This window comes from Zootoca vivipara, chromosome 5 (genome assembly GCF_965207765.1).
Source record: "Zootoca vivipara chromosome 5, rZooViv2.hap1.1, whole genome shotgun sequence".
Taxonomy (NCBI): Eukaryota; Metazoa; Chordata; class Lepidosauria; order Squamata; family Lacertidae; genus Zootoca; species Zootoca vivipara.
The window spans coordinates 42,561,677-42,582,443 of NC_142588.1; the positions used below are offsets into that span (position 1 = coordinate 42,561,677).

The following is a 20,767-nucleotide window of genomic DNA, read 5'->3' on the forward strand; positions in this document are numbered from 1 at the left end:
CGCAGAAGCAGCAAGTTGGGAATAGTTCCCGGATGGAGAAAGAAGGTGCCGAGGAGACACTTGACGGTCCAAGGTTAATCAGTCTACCTCGCAGCTAAAGCAGATTGCAATGTATAGATCTCATTGTTTCCCCTCTTTTTAACCTGCTAAATCCTTATGTGTAGTCATGCTTGCAATTAAAGCAGATTAACTGCAAGCAACCGTTCACAGAAGGATTTCAGGTTAACACACTTTAGAAGTAAGCCTCACTAAATTCAATGGCGCTTACACCCAGGTCAGTGGGTATAGGATTGCAACCCTTTAAAAAGTGATGGAAACAACGAGATCTGTGCAATACTAACTTCTGGGGGCCAGTATGTCGTTGACTTAAGCAGGGCCACAGTTTCCTCTACTATCCTGCGGTGGCTGAGCACGCTTCCATAGAAGAGACAAACTGCCTGCCTCTCCACTGAATCGCCACTGGCCTACAAAACACTTTTTAAATATCTCCTGGTGTGTTGGACCAGTTCCAAGGTTTGCAATAATGCACAGGATTTACGATTTGCAATGCGAGGATAAGGATTGCATGGAAACACCAAATGCATCCATTGCTCTTCCCCAAACGATTTTTTTGTTTTGTTTTGCTTCACTGCGTGCGATTGAGATGGGTGACGGATCTAAGTTATGCAAACCGAATATATGCAAACACCATGCACGTCTGTGATGCTATGTACTATGTGGGTGACAGAAAGGGGTAATTTAAAATCCAATAAACTTGTACTGAAATTCCACTTTAATTCGAATCATCTGTTTTTGGGTATGTTTTACCGAGAAAGCTGTCTTCGATATTAATAGTGAGGCAAAACCGAAACATTCAAGGAAACTGAAAGTAGTAATAGTCTGAAGTCAAGAGGCGGAAAAGATTGGAAGGGCACTGATTCCAAGTACTCCTACTGGAAGCAATCATTGTTGGCAATATGACTAACACTTCATAACCAGTGAGATCCTGAAAAACTTCTTCTTCTTTATTTAGTTACAAATATTCACACACAACCTTGATCATAATGAAAACTTTTTAGAAATATATCCCGTGCATTACAGTGGAACTTACGGCCACTTACGCGGTCAAGGATAAATAATAAATTCCCTAGGCTCTATCTAGATCTTTTGTTTAAAATAGAAGGACCAGGTTGCCCTGAATTCATTTGTTTCTGAGATAAAAGGTCCGTGCATGGACTTAATAGGGAATTACCCCCGTTGGCTTTTGAGAAAATGCTTCAGATAAACAATTTCAAAAATAATATTTTCCACGAAAGAACGTACCGAGCTTTTTCTTTTTTTTACACAGGCCATATGGGGTGTTATTCCCGCCCTTCTCCGTTTTAAAACATCGTAAATGTAATTTTAGCTGGATTGTGGTTACTTATTGCATTTTAAATAGTCATCTCTATAAGATCCTGAGCGAACCAAGGAACAGGTGGCTGTGATAAACCACGTAACGGTGCCTGCAATTTAAATAACACTTGATGAAGTATTTACTTTTTGTTTAAACGATTCGCTTCCTCCTCTCGGCACATCCGAGGCTGCAGGTGTTTTGCAGCGCTGGGGTGAACGCTCAGATCAATCACGGCTTGGTTATAATGTCACATTTCTATTTAAAAAGGAGCTGGCATGAGATCTTGGCATTTAACAGAATACACCTCAAACTAGGAAGAAAGCCCATTTCCGGAAACACTTGTCAGCTCCGATCGCTTAATAATGGACGTTCATCTTCTTTTCAAATAACTATATACATGAGCCGCTTTGATCCGAATGCGTTTGACATTTGCAAGCTTTTACCCGGATCTGTAGTGTAGAAGCTTATATTTTCCATTCACTTTAATGAGGGGGTGGAGGAAGAGAAAGAAGAACGCGCCCCATCTGTGGTTTTATGATGGAGGGCACAGAAGTAGAAGTGGTGCTGTGGTTAATATCAATGAGCTGGATGCGAATCACGTAGCATGCCTCTAAACAGCGCAGATCCAAAGCCAGTTAAAACGATTTAAGCCAAATGGCACCTTAAGCGGAAAATCAGGCCGCTTTCAATGGATTTTTTTTCTTTCTAAATAAGGATGCTGTCCAATACAGACTTACCTGGGAGTAAGTCTTACTGAACTCAGTGGAACTTTCTTCCGAGTCTCCCTCTTTTACACCTCAGCAACTACTAAGAGTTTCGGGAGATGTGCTTAGACTCGGGATGGTAGGACTGCGACCCAGGGAACATTTTTGGGGCGGAAGTGAGAAGGGAAGTTCCCCTGACGTGAACAGAACCCCCATTACAAATAAAAACCATCAGGATCGGGGCTGCCTTCCTCTGCGTTTTACCTGTGTAAATTCAGTAACTACAGGTGGATTTAGTAATGGACTGTGTAGCCTGAACTTTTTAAAAATGAGGTACCTAATGTGGAATATCGGTTCTTGATCGTTTGAGCCCATACAAAAATGGCTGTTTATTAAATATCCTTAAATGACAATGGTGATCTTAAGTTTAAAACTTCCTGCATGTCTTTCTCCTGACTTTAATCCTGATCCTAACCGCAGGAGGAAGTGAGCTCCACTCTTTTCAGTATGGCCTATAAACAACGTGGAATGGCAGCGTTGTCAGCATGGCGAATATATCAATATTTCAGCTTTATTTTGATCAATGCTCCCCGTCTATTCTTGGATTTATTTCGCTGTAACATTTGCCACAGTTTTTGGACAGGAGCGCAGCTGGAGATGAATCGAGATTTCATGCGACCTCAACTAGAGAGAACCCCCCATCGTTGCATGGATGAAACTGTCCTCTTTTTTCAAACTTCCAGCGAGAGGGGCCCAGAGGGCAGAACGCACCCAACTTTTCACACCTAAAACCCAAATACATTTATTTATTTATTTTAGGGGCGGGGAGGTACGCCAACTGAAATACACAAGCAATCTGATCCAAGTTACCAACGATGTTTAAAATGCTTTATTTTCTTTTAAAAATATGTACAGATCTGAAATACACTATTATTATTTATTATTTCCCGCAGATATAATTAATACTCAGGGCAAAAAGGAACGGTGAGGGCGGGCGAGGGGAGACTCGAAAATGGCTGGCCACTCCAGCGCCCTGTTTTTATCCTACCTGCGCACACGCAGACAGAGCCGCGCGGTTCTTTCTAAACGTGAGTTGATGTGTTGGGTTTCCTGTTCTGCTCAAGGTCGGAAAGTCACGTTGTTATTATGTCAGAAAAGGACAGACTAAAGAAATTGGCTTGAGGAGGGGGCTCGAGGGAGAGAGGGCTGGAAGTGACACGCTCTCTAGAGCAGTCTAGAAAACAAGCAGAACAAAACTAACCCAGAGAGGATTCCCATAAATAAAATGGTCTGGGGGTTTTTTCCCTTAAAAAAATAATAATCATCATAATAATGAATACACATGGTGTATTTCTTAACAATGCAAGAAGCACATTTCTCCTTTCCTATGAATAACAGGCGGGCGGGTGAAGAAAAGGTCGTGGGTGGAGCGGCTGCGTCAGTTCAATAGTCGATCTTGTTGTAGAGATTATAAAGAGGTAAGGCCGACAAATTGCTGCCTGGGTAGTATAAGGGAGCCGGGAAGGCGATGGATCTGGGAACCGGCACTCTGAGGAGGGAGTTGTCTCTGAAAACCAGGGGCATCCCCACGAGAGTCTGGGCTGAGGCGTGGGCCATGTTGGCCGCCTCCAGTTCCGCCGAGAGTTGCCGTTTCCATTTGTTCCTGCGGTTCTGAAACCAGGTTTTCACCTGGGTCTCTGTCAGCTGCAAGCTGGAGGCCAGGCAGGCGCGCTCCGAGCTGCTCAGGTAGCGCTTCATGTCGAAGGTGGACTCCAGCTGGTAGACTTGGCTCCGCGAGAAAACCGTGCGCGTCTTCTTCTTGGCCGAGCTCGCCTGCCGCTCCGCGCCGTCCCGCTGCCGCTCCGACGAAGCCGGCGAGCTCGGCCCGAAGTGCTTCTCTTTCTCTTCCTTGAAGTCCGGCTGGGACGGCGAAAGGAAAGGCGGCGTCCGGTCGGAACTGATCGCCGAGCCGTTCCCCTTCGGGTTGCCTGGAAGGAGAAATAAAAAAAAGGAGGGGGGTGGTGGAGATGCCTTTCGGATCAGATTGGCATGGCCATGTGTCCCTTCCCACAAACGCACATCGACACCACAACCCACCGACACCAGTATACGAATCCCACCAAACACTAAACCCAGGGAGTCGATTATTGCTTGTTCCAGAGCTCCAGTTCTTCCATATCTTCCCCCCAAAATATTTATCATCGTCATCATTTTATGAACGAGTTGCAACTGAAATTTATGAAGTCCTTTCAAGGTCAGGCAAAAACTGCAAGTGCACCTCACAGGGGAGCAGCCCTCATTCGCATCGGTGCTGCGCTCACGAGTAAGTCTGTTTGCAGGTGCAGCCTTTACAATCCAGTTCCTTCTAATTCTAAAAGCGCAACCTCATACTCCCCACCTCAAAACTAAGCCCCGCTGAGTTTAATGGGATTTACTCTATTCTAGGTAAGTTATTCTATTTAGGAGTTGCAGCTTAAAGCTGCCACCGTATTCATACTTTCTGGGGGGGGGGGGTTGTTCTGTAAGCGCCACCGAATTCAATCTGAATTCTTGGTCAATGCGATGCAAGGGCGTGCCCGTGTTTTCAAATACGACCCTTTTCCTGCTGAATCGAGAGAACTTGACGTTATATCCTAACATTTCATAATTTATGTATTCGGGAATCCTGCGAAAAACCTCCGGCTTCTCTTGCCTTTTTGTTGGGGTGAGTGGGGGAAAGAGATCACCGTTATCCATCATAATAAAGAAGTGATCTCCCCAAAGACTGAACGGAAAAGGCATGAGAAGATAATAATATGTCTCTTAAAAACGAAAGGGTCCCTTAATCTGTATGACATCCGAATTTAGCACGCACAAAAGGAAACAAATGCAGATTTTAAAAACCAACCAAAAACAAATAGCATTGAGAGAGCTTGAAAACTGCATCCTATACATTCGCAGAAGAGCTCAAACAGCTATTCGCCGGGCTTCCCACAACCTATTCCAACCCTGATGTAATATAGGTTAATTTCGCCCCCTAAAAGCCCAACGATCAGAAAGACTGCTGTTCAAATAAAACAGTGGATACTTGCAAAGCTGTTTTTTAAAAAACACACACACACACACACACACACACAAACAAACACGCTGCATTCTTCCTAAGAACACCGCCCGCCAATATAATAAGATGCACCCACATATCATCCTTCCTAATTAGGAAGTAAAGGAGGGTTTGGATGGTTTTTCTTTTCTTTTCCTCCCCCTTCGTCCAGTACTTACTGAGACACGTGAAACTGATGGGTTGATGGTGTTTGTGGCACGTTTCTTTAGGACCATGCGAGTCGGGGCAGAAGCAAGCGGGGTGTTTCCAGCTCTCATCCGGCTCCTCTTCTTCGGAGGATATGGAGAGGCTCCTCTTCCTGCTCGGCCAAGCGGAGGCGGAGGCTGCCTGCTTGGAGCTGGGCTCCCTGCCTCCTTCCGAGGTGCTGCTGCCTAGGATGGACTGGATGGTGAAACTGGAGAGCGGAGCTGCTGCGGGACAACACTTGCTCGGGTCTTCTTTGTTGCTCATCCTGGGCTCATAAGAAACAAGAGGAGAACAGCTCTCGCTTTAGAGGCGCTCTGGGGACAAGGGGTCTTGTCGGAGGGTGCGGGGGCTGCCTGGGGGGCTTGGCTACCTCGCCTGCCTTTGGGGGGACCAGTTTGGGGGGGTGTTTTTGGCGTGCCTTGGCAGGTTTTCCCTGAGCTTGCCGAGCCTGAATGCATGCTCCTTTCTCTCTCAGATCTCTATTGATCTCCAGGCGGCGGGGTGGCGTGGCTTCATTTGCATGGAGGTTACATCCGCCTCGGCCAATCACAGGCAGCCAGGCTGCCCCGGAAAGTTTCAAAATTCTAGAACGCTGTCAGCCGCTGACTTTGCAGGGCCACCGAAACCGACGTGATTGGATTGCTCCTTCTCGTCGAAACAGACAAAAGGGAAGCGGACCAGATTATTATTATTATTATTATTATTATTATTATTATTATTATTATTATTATTATTATACCCACTGTCTAGTCGGGGCTAAAAGCCCACAGAGGTTTGACCTGTGTCCAAATCCACCCTTCCAGGGCTGGCCCTTATCATTTATAACACTTTAGGGTGAATCGAACTTGCCTCGGTTTGTTGCCTTAAATAACGAAATGAGGCTTTGGGATGATCACACTGTTTAGCAATCTGATATGGCGTTTGATTCGCGCCAACGTTTTACCAAGGTGTTAAGTAGCTAAGATTGCCTATATAAAATAACTCCTGAGATCGGAGGCTGGGTTCTGAAGCACACTCGAATAATCTGAAACCAGCAGGGTTGACTTTCAGAGCAAACGGGTCCTAAACTATTCCCAGTAGTTCAGGAAGTAGCTAAGCAACTCTACCTTAGACGTCTCCTCTCCTACCAACTGCAGAGAGAGAAGGAGGGGGGAGACGACATTCCTAGTATATGGCTAATTGGGCTAGTACACAATATGCGTTTCCTAAAATAAAATATTCTCTTCATGCAAGAGTTCTCAGAGCTTTCCTCCCCCCTTTTTAAATACATGCACACACGCCCCGCTGCACCTGTGTATTTGCGTTCTCCATTCATTTCCAGTCTGGCTCTGCAAGCATTTAGGGCTCAGGCGGAAGGCTAAGAGGCTTGGCATTAAACAGTTTACGGAAAGAGATCTGGTATTTAAACCAGAAGGGCAGCATTCTAGCAACGGATCCTTGGCGCTTTCATTATCTTCACTTTTTATCCCCCGCGCAGCCCCCGAAATATCTTGTCTAGCAATGTCAATCGGGGAAGAAGAGGGGGGGCACCCATACATGGATGAAAGCCAATGTTTTCGCTTTGCTGTTTAAACCCTCAACCCAACGGGACAGTCACTCATCTGCATCCCTTGGGAGAAGGGAGGGGTGTGGCGGGCGGGAGGGTGGGGGACAGCCGGGGGACAGCCGGAGCCCCTGCTTTTCCACGGATGGGAGATTGCAGGCGAAATGAAAAGACTGCGCGCATTCAAGTTGTCTGGCGCCAAGCTGCCCAGGCAAGGAGCGCGCAGCAAAGGGGGGGGGGAGAGAGAGAGAGACCGCTTGCAATACAAGCTGAGAAATGCCTTCCTGTTCCCAAACTCATGCAGGTACATCCCTAATCTTCCCCAAGGGATGTAATCCATCCCGATGGCGCAGGGTATATATAGATATATACGACGTATGTAACAATATGCAATTATTTAGGCTTTCTGAGAGGATTGACATAAATGCTTTCCAATGATTGTAATACAATCGCCCCGCTTCCTCTGGGCTTGTACAGCTTTGATCGCACTCAAAAAGTGGGTGGGGGAGGGGGAGGGAGAGAATCGTTCTCTCCAAAAGTTTCCAGAAACTTTCTTTTAGGGGTGAGAAAAAAAACGAAACGAGAGTCGTCCACTGTTTGCTGGGACAGCCATCCAATCGTATTGGGAATGCAGGTGAAGGCAGGCAGGTGTCTTAATGAAAAGAGCACGTCTATTTGCCTGTTTTAATGATTTACGCAAGATCCCGTTGTGGAGTCTGCTTCCCGTGCTTTATCTGCTTGAGATTCACCAGCTCAGGAGGAAGAAACGAGCAAAAGCGATGTTAATGTTGCCAGTGGTTGAAAAGGCCATTTATATTTTCGGTGAAGCAGATCCAAAGCGGTTAGTTGGTTCCCGAATGCCCCAGCCACCGTCGACATCTTCGAACCGCTTATTCCTCAAGTTCCCTGTTTGGGGATTGTCAAACATAGTGTGAAAACAGCACTGCCCTTCCTTTTTATTTTATTTGAAAAAGTGGGTCCTGCAACAAAGTGTTGCAAATGTATTGTCACTTTCGAAGGGCAAGTGCTTCTGTTCAGAGTGTCAGCCAGCCAGCGGAGCCCTTCACCCAGGAGGCCATTTCAGTTCTTTCCATCTGCACCTATTTGCGCGCGCGCGTCTTTTCCTCCGTTTGCACCTGACTCAACATTTCGCGACTCCGGAACATGTTGAGTCTTGTAGTTTTGAAGGGGATACATCTTGCTGGGGTGGGGTGGGGGGTTTGAAGAAAAACTATATCCCGCAAGGCTGCCCCGGTTCCCCGAGCATGAGGGCACGACTCTGATTCTCAGCGTCCACTGTTGGCTTCTTTTGCCCTCGCCACCCGCGTTTGCTCTTAGAGGGAGTTTTGCTATTCTTTTGGAACGTACCAGGGCAGAGTGGGAAGGAAGATTCGTGAGTTTGGTGTGGAACCTGATTTATAGTAGCCACGGGTTCAGTTCGGCAGGATTCGAATTACATCACATCACCTGCAATGGCGAAGCAGGGCAAATTTCGATCTGTTGAATTCTGAAACCGTGCTGCGTAACAGAATGGGTTTATTACAATGCGTAAATAATGAGCGCACGAACAGTTACTATTCACCACATGAAATCCCCAAAGTTGGGGGGACGACGACGATATTCCTTTTCAAACAAGTTTACTGGCTTGCACGCTGGGTCGGAAGGCGGAAGGTCTGGGTTCAAATCCTTCTCCGCATAAGCTTTGCTTACTGGAAGCGATGGCCAAAGTTTTTCAGTGCTCATTGTCTAAATAAGCGGTACAGTATTGGGGGTTATGGGCACACTCCAGGCAGTGGAAGTCCTTGCTATCAATTCCAGTTGTGTGTGGGTTATTTATTATTACAGAGTAACGATAGGTCACTCTTCACATGCTCAAAGGCACTGTTTAAAGACTAGGCACCGTAAACAGATTTGGGGGTTAATCTCAACATTTTACATTCATAAGTACTACAGAAGGTACATATTTATGGTTTATGTGCAATGTAAGATAGAATTACATTCAGGATGGTTTTACCCCCTCCGACTTGTAACGTTGCTCTGGGGTAGCATATACTCCCACATTTCTTCTTGGGTCATTGTTTACGTTAGTGACGGAAGCAATTTAAGGTGCGGTTATGATCCTGACATGTACAGTACGAAATATTCTGCTCCAGCCCTTTGGAGGCTCCATAATAATCTTCGGGACAAGCTTAGCCATGTCTACTCAGAAGTAAGTCCCACTGAACTTGAATGGGGCTTAGGCTTACTCCCAGGGGGCTAGGATCGGCAATCCTCTCTAGGCTCAGATCTGCGCCAGGGCTCAGTTCTGAAAAGGTGACGCAGCAACGAAGACAAGGGCGCCTCTGAGCGCGTGCAGTGTGCCTTTTGCGTTGCAAGCCCGCGTTTAGCTGGGATCTGAGGAAGTGGAGAAGGGATCCCACCCAGAGCGGAATTCGATTTCCAGCGGGACTGACACCCACTCCACCGCTGCCACTTCTGCTCTTACAATCTGAGTCCTGGAACAATGGACGCTGACAGTGCGTCAATCCGCCGAGGTTCAAGACTAGGCTTCCTTTATAGTGTCCACCCCTCTTCTACCCAGGCCGAACTCGAGAAAGGGAGAGAGCGTTTTTTTTGTGTGGCGTGGGAGATGAGACCTGAGAGTCAACGTCTTCCCCTCTCCTTCGGTCCTCTTTTACGTCTGGGTTCCCCCTCTTCCCCCCGATGGGCTTTCTTAATGGGCTGATTATCCCCTTCCTCTCTCTCCCCCAAAATACATAATGAGAGATAAAAGCAAGATTCCGATCAATACAGACAAATGTCAAGACGTTTCCAAATGACATTTTCATTAACTCCCAGCCCCCGTGTTAGGCCTCGGCATATTGAATCAAGTGCTTATAAAATAATTAGGGATAGCGAGATGACGAGCGAGCCGCGGCACGATCATTCACTCCCCTTAACTACTTTGGATAGACTCATTAAGGGGCTAATTGATTAGGGAAAGTGGCCCGGCTCCTCCCCTCCTCGTGCGGGGCAGGTGCTGTCCTGGTTTACCGCATTAACCTTTTCAGTGCTTTTCAACAGGCTCCAGACACATTACAAATGGTCAGCTTTAATCATGATGTCAGCTCATTAACCCGGAAAGACCCCGCACTGAAACACAATGTAAGGGACCGTCCTTCACTCAGCTCCGCAGCCGGCCCAGGCTGCTCGCTCCAAAGCCTGCCCGGAGAGAAGGGGCCGGGGAGAAAAAGAGAGAGAGAAAGGAGACACACAGAGAGAAAGAAAGCCGCTTCTCTCCAGCTCCTTTGCAGAACGAGGCTCCCGGTTTTGTGACATCACACTATCTTAGGCCATCGATCCGGAATAATTTACCAACCTGCATGCCATATCCGCTGTCACTAAACGCGCCTTAGGTAGACAGATGCGTAAAGTGGGAGACAGTTCTATGCACATCACCACCCTTTACAGCCCTTCTCTGGATTAAAGGTTGCCACGTTGAACACACACACTCCCACAGACACCCCTGCCCCCCCCACACCTGTAAAGCTGTATGATAGGGAGGAGTTTTACAGGTGAAGCTCCCACCTACTTATGATGTGCCTGCAACCCTAAACCAGGATTGCTCAGCAGTAAGACCCATTGAATAGAGTACCGGTAGGACTTTATTCTGAGTAAACATGCATAGGCTTTGTGCTGTACATTTCAGCCTCCCTTGCTGCTCTTAAAGGCATAGAAACCCAGCCAGGAAAAAAAATTGGCAAGTCTTCGCTGGCTTATAAATATAACTGGGTGGACAGCAGGATTTGCTCTAATTGTGAGTTTCCCAATGTGAGGGAGAACTAAAGTGTACTTGGGGACATCTACCACTAACCCTCCTGTTCCAGAACCAGATTTGATAAGTAGTAAATAATTAAAAGGTCTGAATAGTCAATAATCACCCACTGGGCCTTTTGCTGACAGTCACCTATACAGATTAGAATCTCCACTGGATTTAAGGAGCAGAGGGATATGCCATTGTTTACCTTGCCTGCAAGCAAAGACAGAAAGAGGACCTGGAAGACTAGTGGCACCTAACCGGGCTAGTTCAGTAGTAACTCAAGGGCCTTAAGGAAGAAGTAAGTGATCTGGGGCATTTGTCTTGAGGCTGCAGATGGAATATCCCTTTCCAGCCAAAACGGGTACAAAAACTGAGTTGTCAACCTTAAACCAAAAGAGATTCTACCAGCTGCTCTCCTCCCTCTGCCCCGAGACAGATTGTTATCCTGCAGAGATTGTTAATAGCTATGTGCTCATATTTTTCTTTGAAAATATGCTAGGATGATTCTGCTCTCTAAGTAGCCTGTTTGGATGCTGAAGTTCTCTTTGCAGTCCTGTGCAGACTTAGAACGAGAGTAAATCCCACTGAACACTGAATTCAAGGTACTGATGTTGACTTATAAAGACCATAACGACTTTGTGTCCAAAGACTTAAAAGAGTGTGTCCCCATGCCAACTGGGGCCCTCAGCTCTGCAAGAGAAGATTTTCTCATGGCATCGCTGATGAGTGCTGGCCTGGTGGCTGGAGTTGGGGCCTTCTTCATGGTGGTCCCTGTTTGTGGAACTCCCTTCCCTGAAAGTGTGTCAGTCATCCTCATTGTGAAGTGCTTGCCATCAGTTCAAGACACATTTCTTTATTCCACCAGGCATTTGAGGCAGGTGGATATTTGTACTCATGGTTACCGCTGTATTGTTATGATGAGTTACAAATTTGGGTCCCAAAACATGTGTCCTTGAAGTCTGATAGTGTCTCTTGCTTGCCTAGATAGAGGCTAGTTAGGTGTGAAAATGTGTAGAAACCAGCCAACTCATTGTTCCATCTACTTTGCCTCTGGACCCACTTACCCCTGGAAAATTGCCGAGATGACACAGCGGCCCTAAGGCTGAAAGTGTTTCCCTACCTGTGTTCTACAATGTTTTAAGAAATGTATCTTTAATCATGCTTTGCACCCATTTACTTGAGAAATAAGTTAGATTGACAAACCCATAATTTTCTAGGAGGGGTATTTGTCCAACATATTTTGTAATAAAGACTAATGTAGATAACTAACTATCCTGCCTTGCAATCTCCCTGTATTTCTTTAGGGACCCTTTCACACCTTTGTCATATAATGGTCCTAACTTATCTGGTTTCCTATTACTAATGTAAAAAAAACACACAAACCAAAACTTATTTGGAAGGGGCAGTATCCATCCATCAGTGTAAGAATTTCATTTGCAAAACAAAACTTCCTCCCACTCACATGCCCCCCACACTCCCCAAATCTGCTCCAGAGGATTAGGAGAACCCCCAAAACAGAATAAGGGAGCATGCAGGAGAGCAATAATAATAATAAATAAATAATAATAATAATAATAATAATAATAATAATAATAATAATAGTAATCCCAGTGTGCAAGCATGAATCCTTGCACTGACGGAACAAGTTCCTTTGCACAGCACTGGCTACAACTCATTATGTTTGGCAACATCCATTTCATTTTTTGTTCTGCAGGCTCTCTGTTTATGGATGTACGGCAGGGGTCAGCAAACTTCCCTGGGCCTTAGTTTGCCTACCCATGGTGTACAGTAAGCCCACAACATGCACAGGGGTTACAATTAGGGATGACGCCTAAAGCCATAACTGTGTATAGTCAAAAGTCACTGGAGGCAATGGAATGTGGAATCGCCAAAATCCTTTTCTCTAGATGCCCACCCTCTTTTTACTTTAAAACAAAAACAAAAAACAAAAAACCAAGGGCGTAAAGCAGAAGCTGCACAAGTTAAATGTGTGTAAGTTGTTGGCTTACTGCATTATCTTATTATTGAGAGTTTGTGCTCCTTCCAATTCTTCTTATTTGGGAATTCCCCCCCATTTTTAAAAAGAAAACCTTCTTGCCTCTCATAGTTTCCATGGCCCTCCTTATTAACAGCACTGACATCCTACTGATCTTATGTTGCCATCCTATGCACATTTATCTGGGAGTAAGTCCTATTGATGTCCCAGGGGTTGAGAACACATGTATAGGATTGCACTTTTAGTCTGTGCTATACATTATACCTGAGCTTCTGTTTTAGTGGTTTTAAATAACCTTCAAGCTTCCTGAAGGGATTTGACCCTGCTGACCCTCCCTTTCAAATTCCTTTTAATGAATGCCCTCATTTCCTCTTTTGAAATTAAATGTGACTGCGTTGGACTTTGTGGGCAAGTTTCCACTCCTGTATATGTTGCATTTAATAGCACTGTGGTCACCGTTCCCAAATGGCATGACAATACTGCCATCAAATCCTGGAAACCACTCAAGATTCACTTCTTTCTTCATCATAACCCAATTATTCATTTCCCTAGTTAATGTGAGGGTAGATGAAATCACTCATTAATACAATTCCCCCCACCCACCCCCCACATCTGGTTGCCTTCTTGGTTTCCTTCTCAAATTTCAAGATAACCCTTAGAGTGGAGTGGAGATGCTATGTACAACCCCTTATTACACCTTTGGGTCTAGTCTCTCCCCAACAAACATGGTTCTCTGGTGGGGGGGGGATTATTTCTAGCTTGTTAAGAGTCTATGCTAGGCTCAAGAACCTACAGTATCTGGCCTTGTGAGCACACCTGCAAACTGGAGACACTGTCTCGGGCTATACACACAGACACATGCAAACACACAGCAACCAAGCACCCACCACAACCAATCCTAATTGACTACAACAGAATACATACTTGTTTCAAGCCCATTTTCAGCAGCACAGAAGGAGCATTGTAGGTGCATGTTTGCCTATCCATACATTGGGGATTCTTGCTCTAGCCCCTATTTAAACTATAAGGCAATGGCACCTCCAATATGTTCTTCCCCTTCCTTTCCATAGGAGCCAATTCCTAGGGGTCAAGGCCAAGCCCCCCAAAAAAGTTGATGGGCGTTGCCATTCAAATAGTGTCCATGCACCATGTCATGAGATCGATTATGCAGGGCAGGGCTTACTGCCCCTCTCCCCAATATTTTATTCAGGTTGAACCCCTGTTTCTTTCTACATATGCTGCATCAGAATACAATGATACCCCACTGATTTCCAGTTCTGTGCCATTTTTCTGATATGTACATGTTCTATTGGGAGGAGTCATTATTCAATAGTAAATCACATACTCACTCTACAATGCAGAACACTATCAGATTCAATCTCCAGAGTTCCCAGTTCCAGAATTTCTGGGGAAAGGTGGAAAGACCTTCTCCTGAAGCCATAGAAAGCTACCCTATGAGAAAAGTCATCAGTTCCAGACTGCCTTTGACCTATGCTGCCAGGGAGGAAAAGTTGGCACCTCTGAAAATTGAGGGGGTGAGGTGTATTTTCATAGTTCAGTGATAGAGACTATAATCAGCACACAGGAAGTCTTGCCCTATCCCAACCAAGATTATTCTGTCCAGGCCCAGCCTCCCATTAGGTAGATTGAACGGCTTCAGACAGTTGGATTTCCAATGTCATGAAAGGGCAGCAAATTGTTAATTATGTATTATTGGTATGTTTACTGCCAGGGAACAGGAGAGATGTGTCTGGGATTTTCTGTCTGAGAGGCTGTAACAATCTTTATCTTCTGATATAGATCAACAGTGTCTTCTGATCAGACCACTGCTCTGGTCTGCAACAGACAGATTTCCTGTCTTTTATTTCCCAATAAGGTTTCCAAGGTTGTTGGTTTTTTTTTTAATGGGCCAGCTAGTCAGAACTGTCTCTAGCCCTTTTGTAAAGTAAGCTCAGGGTCATTAGGGCAGTGGAGCTAGCCTTTAAATAAATTTTTGTCGGGGCGTAGAGATCACCGACATCACAAAACAGCCTCCCTGTGTCAGAGGCAGGCTGCTTCTGGTCTCTACTTTTCATAAACAAGTGAAGCTTTGTTTTTAACATTTTGCCCTGCTGATTTAGAATCATGTCTTCTGCAATGAACTCTGCACATGCTCTGAATTACAAGTCTGTGGAAGCACATAAAATTCAAGCTAGCTAAGTTAGATTGGCTTTTTGATTTCATTTAAGGTCTCTGTGTGGGATTTGTTGCCTTTCTGTTCCTTTTTTATTCCTGTTTTCCCTTTCCCCCAATAAAAATCTTTTTAAAAATATACTTCAACATTTGGCTTCCTTGGCTTTAAAAGCAATTCTCTGGTATTTCTCACTAGATTCTTCCCCACATGATAGACTGCATAGGGGTTAAGCTACCCCTTATGTTCTAAGGACATTTCACAAGGTTTTGCTCAGGCCTGTGTGCTTTGGGCTTGGTGGAAATAAATCCAAAGCCCCTCTCTTTATTTTTTCCTGGAGCTGGGCTGAAAAAAGAAGTCCTTGGCAGAAGGCCTCAGAAGCTTCCTAAACAGCTAAACAGACCAGACTTTTCATACTGGTGGTCCCCCTTTTACATAAGGTCTCCCCCCCATACATACTTTTGATACGCTGCCTTAAGTCAAGTTGAATGTCCTGACACATTCAAGCCCCTTAGGGTATGTTAGAAGGCTAACTGGTAGAAGTCTATCAAAAAAATTTGGGGGTGGGGGATGAGGACAACCCTAATTTCAAAGCAGGGTTCACCAGAATGGCTCCCTGTTTCTTGGTGCAGCCTTCTCCAGCCCGTGCTGCAAGGAATTCTGCCTACTTCCTCCTCCTTGGTCCCATAACACCTTTAGATTTCAAAAGGGACATGCTTTTTCCTGTGACATTATGCCCCTCCATCTTCTTGGCAACCACCCAAATCTCCTGTTTGTCAATAGCTTTGCATCTAGCTTGCCAACCGCCAGGATGGTTCGCAGAAGCTAATCCACGAATTTATTTTCTGGTACAGTTCTGCAGCTTGTATTTTCCCTCCATATCTCTCTGGTACCCTAGATCTATGACAATAAGCAGCTTAGATAGGGTGAGGAACCTTTGGCTAACAGGTCAATCCGCTGGTGAGCAGAGGGCTCAATCCTGCTTGGTGCTGCTAGTGAAGCATGTTCTCCCCACCCTCACCTCAAGGTCAACATTTACAGATAGTGAGACCAGCCACGATCAGTCTAGTTGGATGAATGGTTTGACTCAGTGCAAGGCAGTCAGACTCCTGATCCACCTACCTCAGTACTGTCAGCATGGACATTCCAAGCAGCGATCTTTCTGGGCCTTGCTTTGTGATGCTAAGGATTGAACCCCGGACCATTGTATGCAATGTGTGTGCCACTGAGCAGCAAGCAACTGGTATTACCTTACCTTGTGCAGGTGTCGGTGGAGTCTCGTTCATTCTATTCCACAATCTTGTGGGTGGGTGGGGGAGTTGTAGAGTAAGCTGGGTGAGAGTGAGCTTTCTGCAGCCAATCAGAAGCCATGATTTGGTTTTAAAACATTTTGGAAGTCGACTGGACTCCCGGAACAGATTCCATTCGACTTCCAAGGTACGGCTGTATTAATAAAATGGCAATGTCTAAGTGTCAACTGTTTCTTTGCAAAGGAGAAGGATAGGGAGAGAACCAGAACAAGTGGAGGATGCACAACTTTTCTCCTACTAGGAGTATAGCATCTAGATCAAGGGAAGTAATAGTACCACTGTATTCTGCTCTGGTCAGACCTCACCTGGAGTACTGTGTCCAGATCTGGGCACCACAGTTCAAGAAGGATACTGACAAGCTGGAACGTGTCCAGAAGAGGGCAACCAAAATGGTCAAAGGCCTGGAAATGATGCCTTATGAGGAACGGCTTAGGGAGCTGGGTATGTTTAGCTTGGAGAAGAGAAGGTTAAGGGGCGATATGATAGCCATGTTCAAATATATAAAAGGATGTCATATAGAGGAGGGAGAAAGATTGTTTTCTGCTGCTCAAGAGAAGCGGACACGGAGCAATGGATTCAAACTACAAGAAAGAAGATTCCACCTAAACATTAGGAAGAACTTCCTGACAGTAAGAGCTGTTCGGCAGTGGAATTTGCTACCAAGGAGTGTGGCGGTGTCTCCTTCTTTGGAGGTCTTTAAGCAGAGGCTTGACAGCCATCTGTCAGGAATGCTTTGATGGTGTTTCCTGCTTGGCAGGGGGTTGGACTGGATGGCCCTTGTGGTCTCTTCCAACTCTATGATTCTATGAACTGTGGCATCAGGGGTCCCTTCTGAACCAGACGTTTTCCACAGTTACAGGTGCGAACTGTGAGACAGGGATGCCTAAGTGTCCACAATACTTTTGCAATGGAGGAGGATGGGGAGAAAACCTGAACTTGGACATGCCTCCTTGACCTCCAATTGGCCACACCCCCAATGCTGTCAGACATTACTGCAGTCAAACCAGCAGTTCATGTTTTTCCAGATAGACACATGAAGGGGCTGTGAGTCACAGAGCTTTCCTGTAAAATTTGCTAGAGGGGACTCTGTGAGATCACTTCCTTGGTCTGCCTTCGCAGGAAGTTGTAACTACTGCCTGGACAGCCTCTTCTTTCTTCATCATGCTTTCAAGCATACATGCATGTCTGAGTTCTGCAGTTCAGACACCATTTCTGAGCTTATATTTTGTACTTTTGTAACTTACATAGTAGTTATAAACCTGCCTTCATTTTGCTACTGTAATCGCTGCTTCAATTTTGTAAGTAAATGATACTTTTATTTCTTCACAAAACAATATGTGTGTGATTGTTGCTTTTAAAGAGGGGGGAAAGGAAAATCCAGTCTGCCTTAAAGCATCCTGGATTACTGTTCAAACAGGGTTCAAGCTGGAAAGGATGGTACTCTGTTGATCTCACTCATACGAGCAAGGAAAAATAAATAATATATCCTCTCCTAGTGTCTAAATCCACTCCTACAAATGTGACTTCTTAGTAGCCTCACTAGGTCTATGGGACACCAGCCACCACTGGGACTTCTGTGGATCCAGGAAGGGGAAGGGGCAAGCAGATGTTGGTAGACCCTCCCTCCCTCCATTTCTAGGGATGTGTTTCTCAACACTCGACTTTCCCATTCAGCTGAAGCTGAGCATAATGGCCTAGAACAGGCACCCCCAAACTGCGGCCCTCCAGATGTTTTGGCCTACAACTCCCATGATCCCTAGCTAACAGGACCAGTGGTCGGGGAAGATGGGAACTGTAGTCCAAAACATCTGGAGGGCCAAAGTTTGGGGATGCCTGGCCTAGAACCCATAACATTTTTTAGGCTGTAAGGAACAGCTGCAAGCTCAAGAGACTGCAAGCCTGATACTTACTACTTGCCTTTAAATTAGCTAATTAATTATATTTATTACTGGTGCTTGCTTCTGCATAAAGCTGGCTCTGACTGTCCTGCAAAAGTCTCTCCTTATGCTGAGTTTTACCAGAAGATGAGACCCTTCTCTTAAACCTACCACCCTCCCAGGCACACTTGGTGGGGACGCAGGACATGGCCTTCTTGGTGGCTGCTCCCAGACTTTGGAATTCCCTTCCTAGAGAAATGGACTGGATCTCTCCTTGTTGTCCTTCAACTGGTAGGTGAAGACTTTCTCATTCCAACATGCTTTTGGGAACTGGCTGCTTCTGATGAAAAGGCCTGGTGACATGCTGCTTTTTATTGTAATTGTATAGTTTTAATTATTGTTTTTAGTGGTTCTTATTTTTATCTGTAAGCCACATTCAGTCTTTTCAGGGGAAAGGGCAGGAAACAAACAAATAAACAAACAAACAAACAAATAAGGCAGGCGGGCAGGCAGGCAGGCAGGCCTGGGAGGGAGCCAGCCAGTCCGTTGGCTCCTTCTGATTTGCTGAGTTAAAGCGAGGCATATGCTCCTACGGGTCAGGAAAAGCCCTGGGTGAAATGGTGATATATTGGGCCTGGCGAAGAGGTGGAGGAGAATTTACAACCAGGGCAGACAGGGCGTGAAATCTGCCCTGTCAGAGCTAAATGGGTGCATTTTATACACACCCGTTTCGGCCTAAAGTTGTTAAATGGCCACATCTGTCAGGAAGGGGGAGGCAGGGAAAAAGGAGAGAGGGAACAGCAGATATTACAATTGAAGAGGCTTTTGTTGACGTCCCTGAACGGACACCTATAAAGCCTCATCTTCACCCAACAGCCATTTTACTATATGGATTTTAAAAATAAAAAATAAAAAAATGCTTTGTTTTGGTTTGGGGTTTGCCTTTGCTTCCCACCCCCAGAGCGGAAGCATCTCCTGCAGCCTTTTGACGAGAACTCTCCACTGATCAATAGCAGGAGCCAAAGCCATGGGAGCAAGATGATGACACCGGGGCTTATGGCTCTGTGAATTGTGATTTCCCTGGAGGCCTGAGTGCCTCCTCCTTCCCTCGGCTCTGGGGCAGCAGTGGCTAGGGGCTTCTGAGCAGAGGGGTTCCGGTGCCTGCCTGCTTAACAGTCAAAAGTCTCTCTGCACCCAAACAGTGTTGGGGCTGGGTAGGGTGTTCAGGACGAGCATGAGGATTTATTTGACACATTACAGAACTTAGCCTTTTTTTGGGGGGGGAGGAACGTTTCCTGGTGGGCTGGGAGACTTCTTCAGATGAAGTCCAGCTCATGGAGCACATGATCCCCCTGCCTTTGTCCTGTGGTAGCACATGGTTTCCCCCAAAGAATCATGGGAACGGTAGTTTACCCCTCACAGAACTACAGCTCCCAACAAACTGCAGGCCCCATTCTTGTAGGGATGTGCACAGAAACTAGGAGATATTTTAATTCCTTACATACGTTTGTGGATTTAGCAAAGGACACCCCTTTTGCGACTACAGCCTTTTTGACAAAGCTGTCCAGAATGCCAGGGTACAGCCTCGATTTTCCTGGTGTTCTCCCCTTTTATCCCCCTCAAAACAATCATAGCACAAAAACAGTTTTCCCAGAATAAAATAGAGTTTACTCACAGTTCACATACAGTAGCAATCTGGAGGCAGGCTTAGGTTGCAGTTACGTGTGTGGGGTGTGTGTGGGGGGGTGGGTGATGGAGTCTGAATCTTTTGACCTCAAACTCAAAAAGTCACTACAACTCTGTAGAGATGCAGTAGTAGAAGATGCATGATGATGGTAAGCAAGCCAGATGGACTAAGAGAGAGAGATGGGGACATAACCAGCCCTTTTATAAAAATTATGCCCATCTCTACCTGGCCGCACTCAGGGGAAGGTGGCTCCCGCAGGGCTGGCAAGAAGTCCTCTCTATTGCATCCACATTTTGCTGAGTGCCCATTCTAGCCAACAGGAAATGTTGGACTTGGCTGCTCTTTCTGGATACCCCGCAATTCTTTGGGGGAAGGTGTGTCCCTCAAATGTATGGTGTGCTGCATTTCCCAGAATCCTTCCTTGGTTTGGTTGTTTGGTCTCCCTCTCAGGTCTGAAGAAGGCACAGGATGCTAAAGGCATGCTGAAACTAAATGCAGCGGGGGCCGTGGGGGGCAAGTCTTTAGGGCAGACGTCCAGGGACCAGGGTCCCACTCAGCAGAATGAGCAAGAGCGCCCCCTAACGCAGCACCGCTGACTTACCATATTTTAAAGTACTGTAAGGGAGTACTGTATAATATGCATTACATACTAATTGAAGTCTGTGTGTGTGTGTTCTATAAGACTATTAATGACCGAACAGCACCACAGCCTGAGCAAGGCTGGGTTTGCTGATGGGTGTGTAGATGGCAGCAGCTTCTCAGGCTGCTATTGAAGGGAGGAATAATATAAATGTAATAACAACATACCCTTGGAGTCTGCTATGGAGAAGGACTTAATCTCAGTGGTAGAGCACCATCTGCCTTTGATGCAAAAGGCCTCGGGTTCAAGCTCTGGAGAGCCGCTGCCAGTCAGTGCACAGAGCTAGACAGATGGCCAATGTTTGGCTCAGTTTCAGGCAGCTTCCAATTCTCTCTCACCACAGTCCATATTAAACCCCTCCCCTCAAAACAGATACAGGG

General features: G+C 45.9%; 1 protein-coding gene across 4 annotated transcripts in view; it reads right to left on the reverse strand.

Moving 5' to 3' along the window:
- Positions 1-2,953: 2,953 nt before the first annotated feature.
- The window catches only part of HMX2 (H6 family homeobox 2), a 27,419-nt gene continuing 9,605 nt past the window's right edge, over positions 2,954-20,767 (reverse strand). The window contains exons 2-4 of one of the 4 annotated variants that reach the window (XM_088670444.1): positions 16,129-16,316; positions 5,338-5,630; positions 2,954-4,067 (exon numbers count right to left, since the gene is read on the reverse strand). In XM_088670444.1, the coding sequence (XP_088526570.1) occupies positions 3,523-4,067; positions 5,338-5,629 (837 nt within the window). In that variant the 5' untranslated portion in view covers position 5,630; positions 16,129-16,316 and the 3' untranslated portion in view covers positions 2,954-3,522. Of the gene's footprint in view, positions 4,068-5,337; positions 5,636-16,128; positions 16,317-20,767 lie in introns of all 4 variants that reach the window. The other 3 variants (XM_088670445.1, XM_035138658.3, XM_060274810.2) reach the window with 3 other exon arrangements.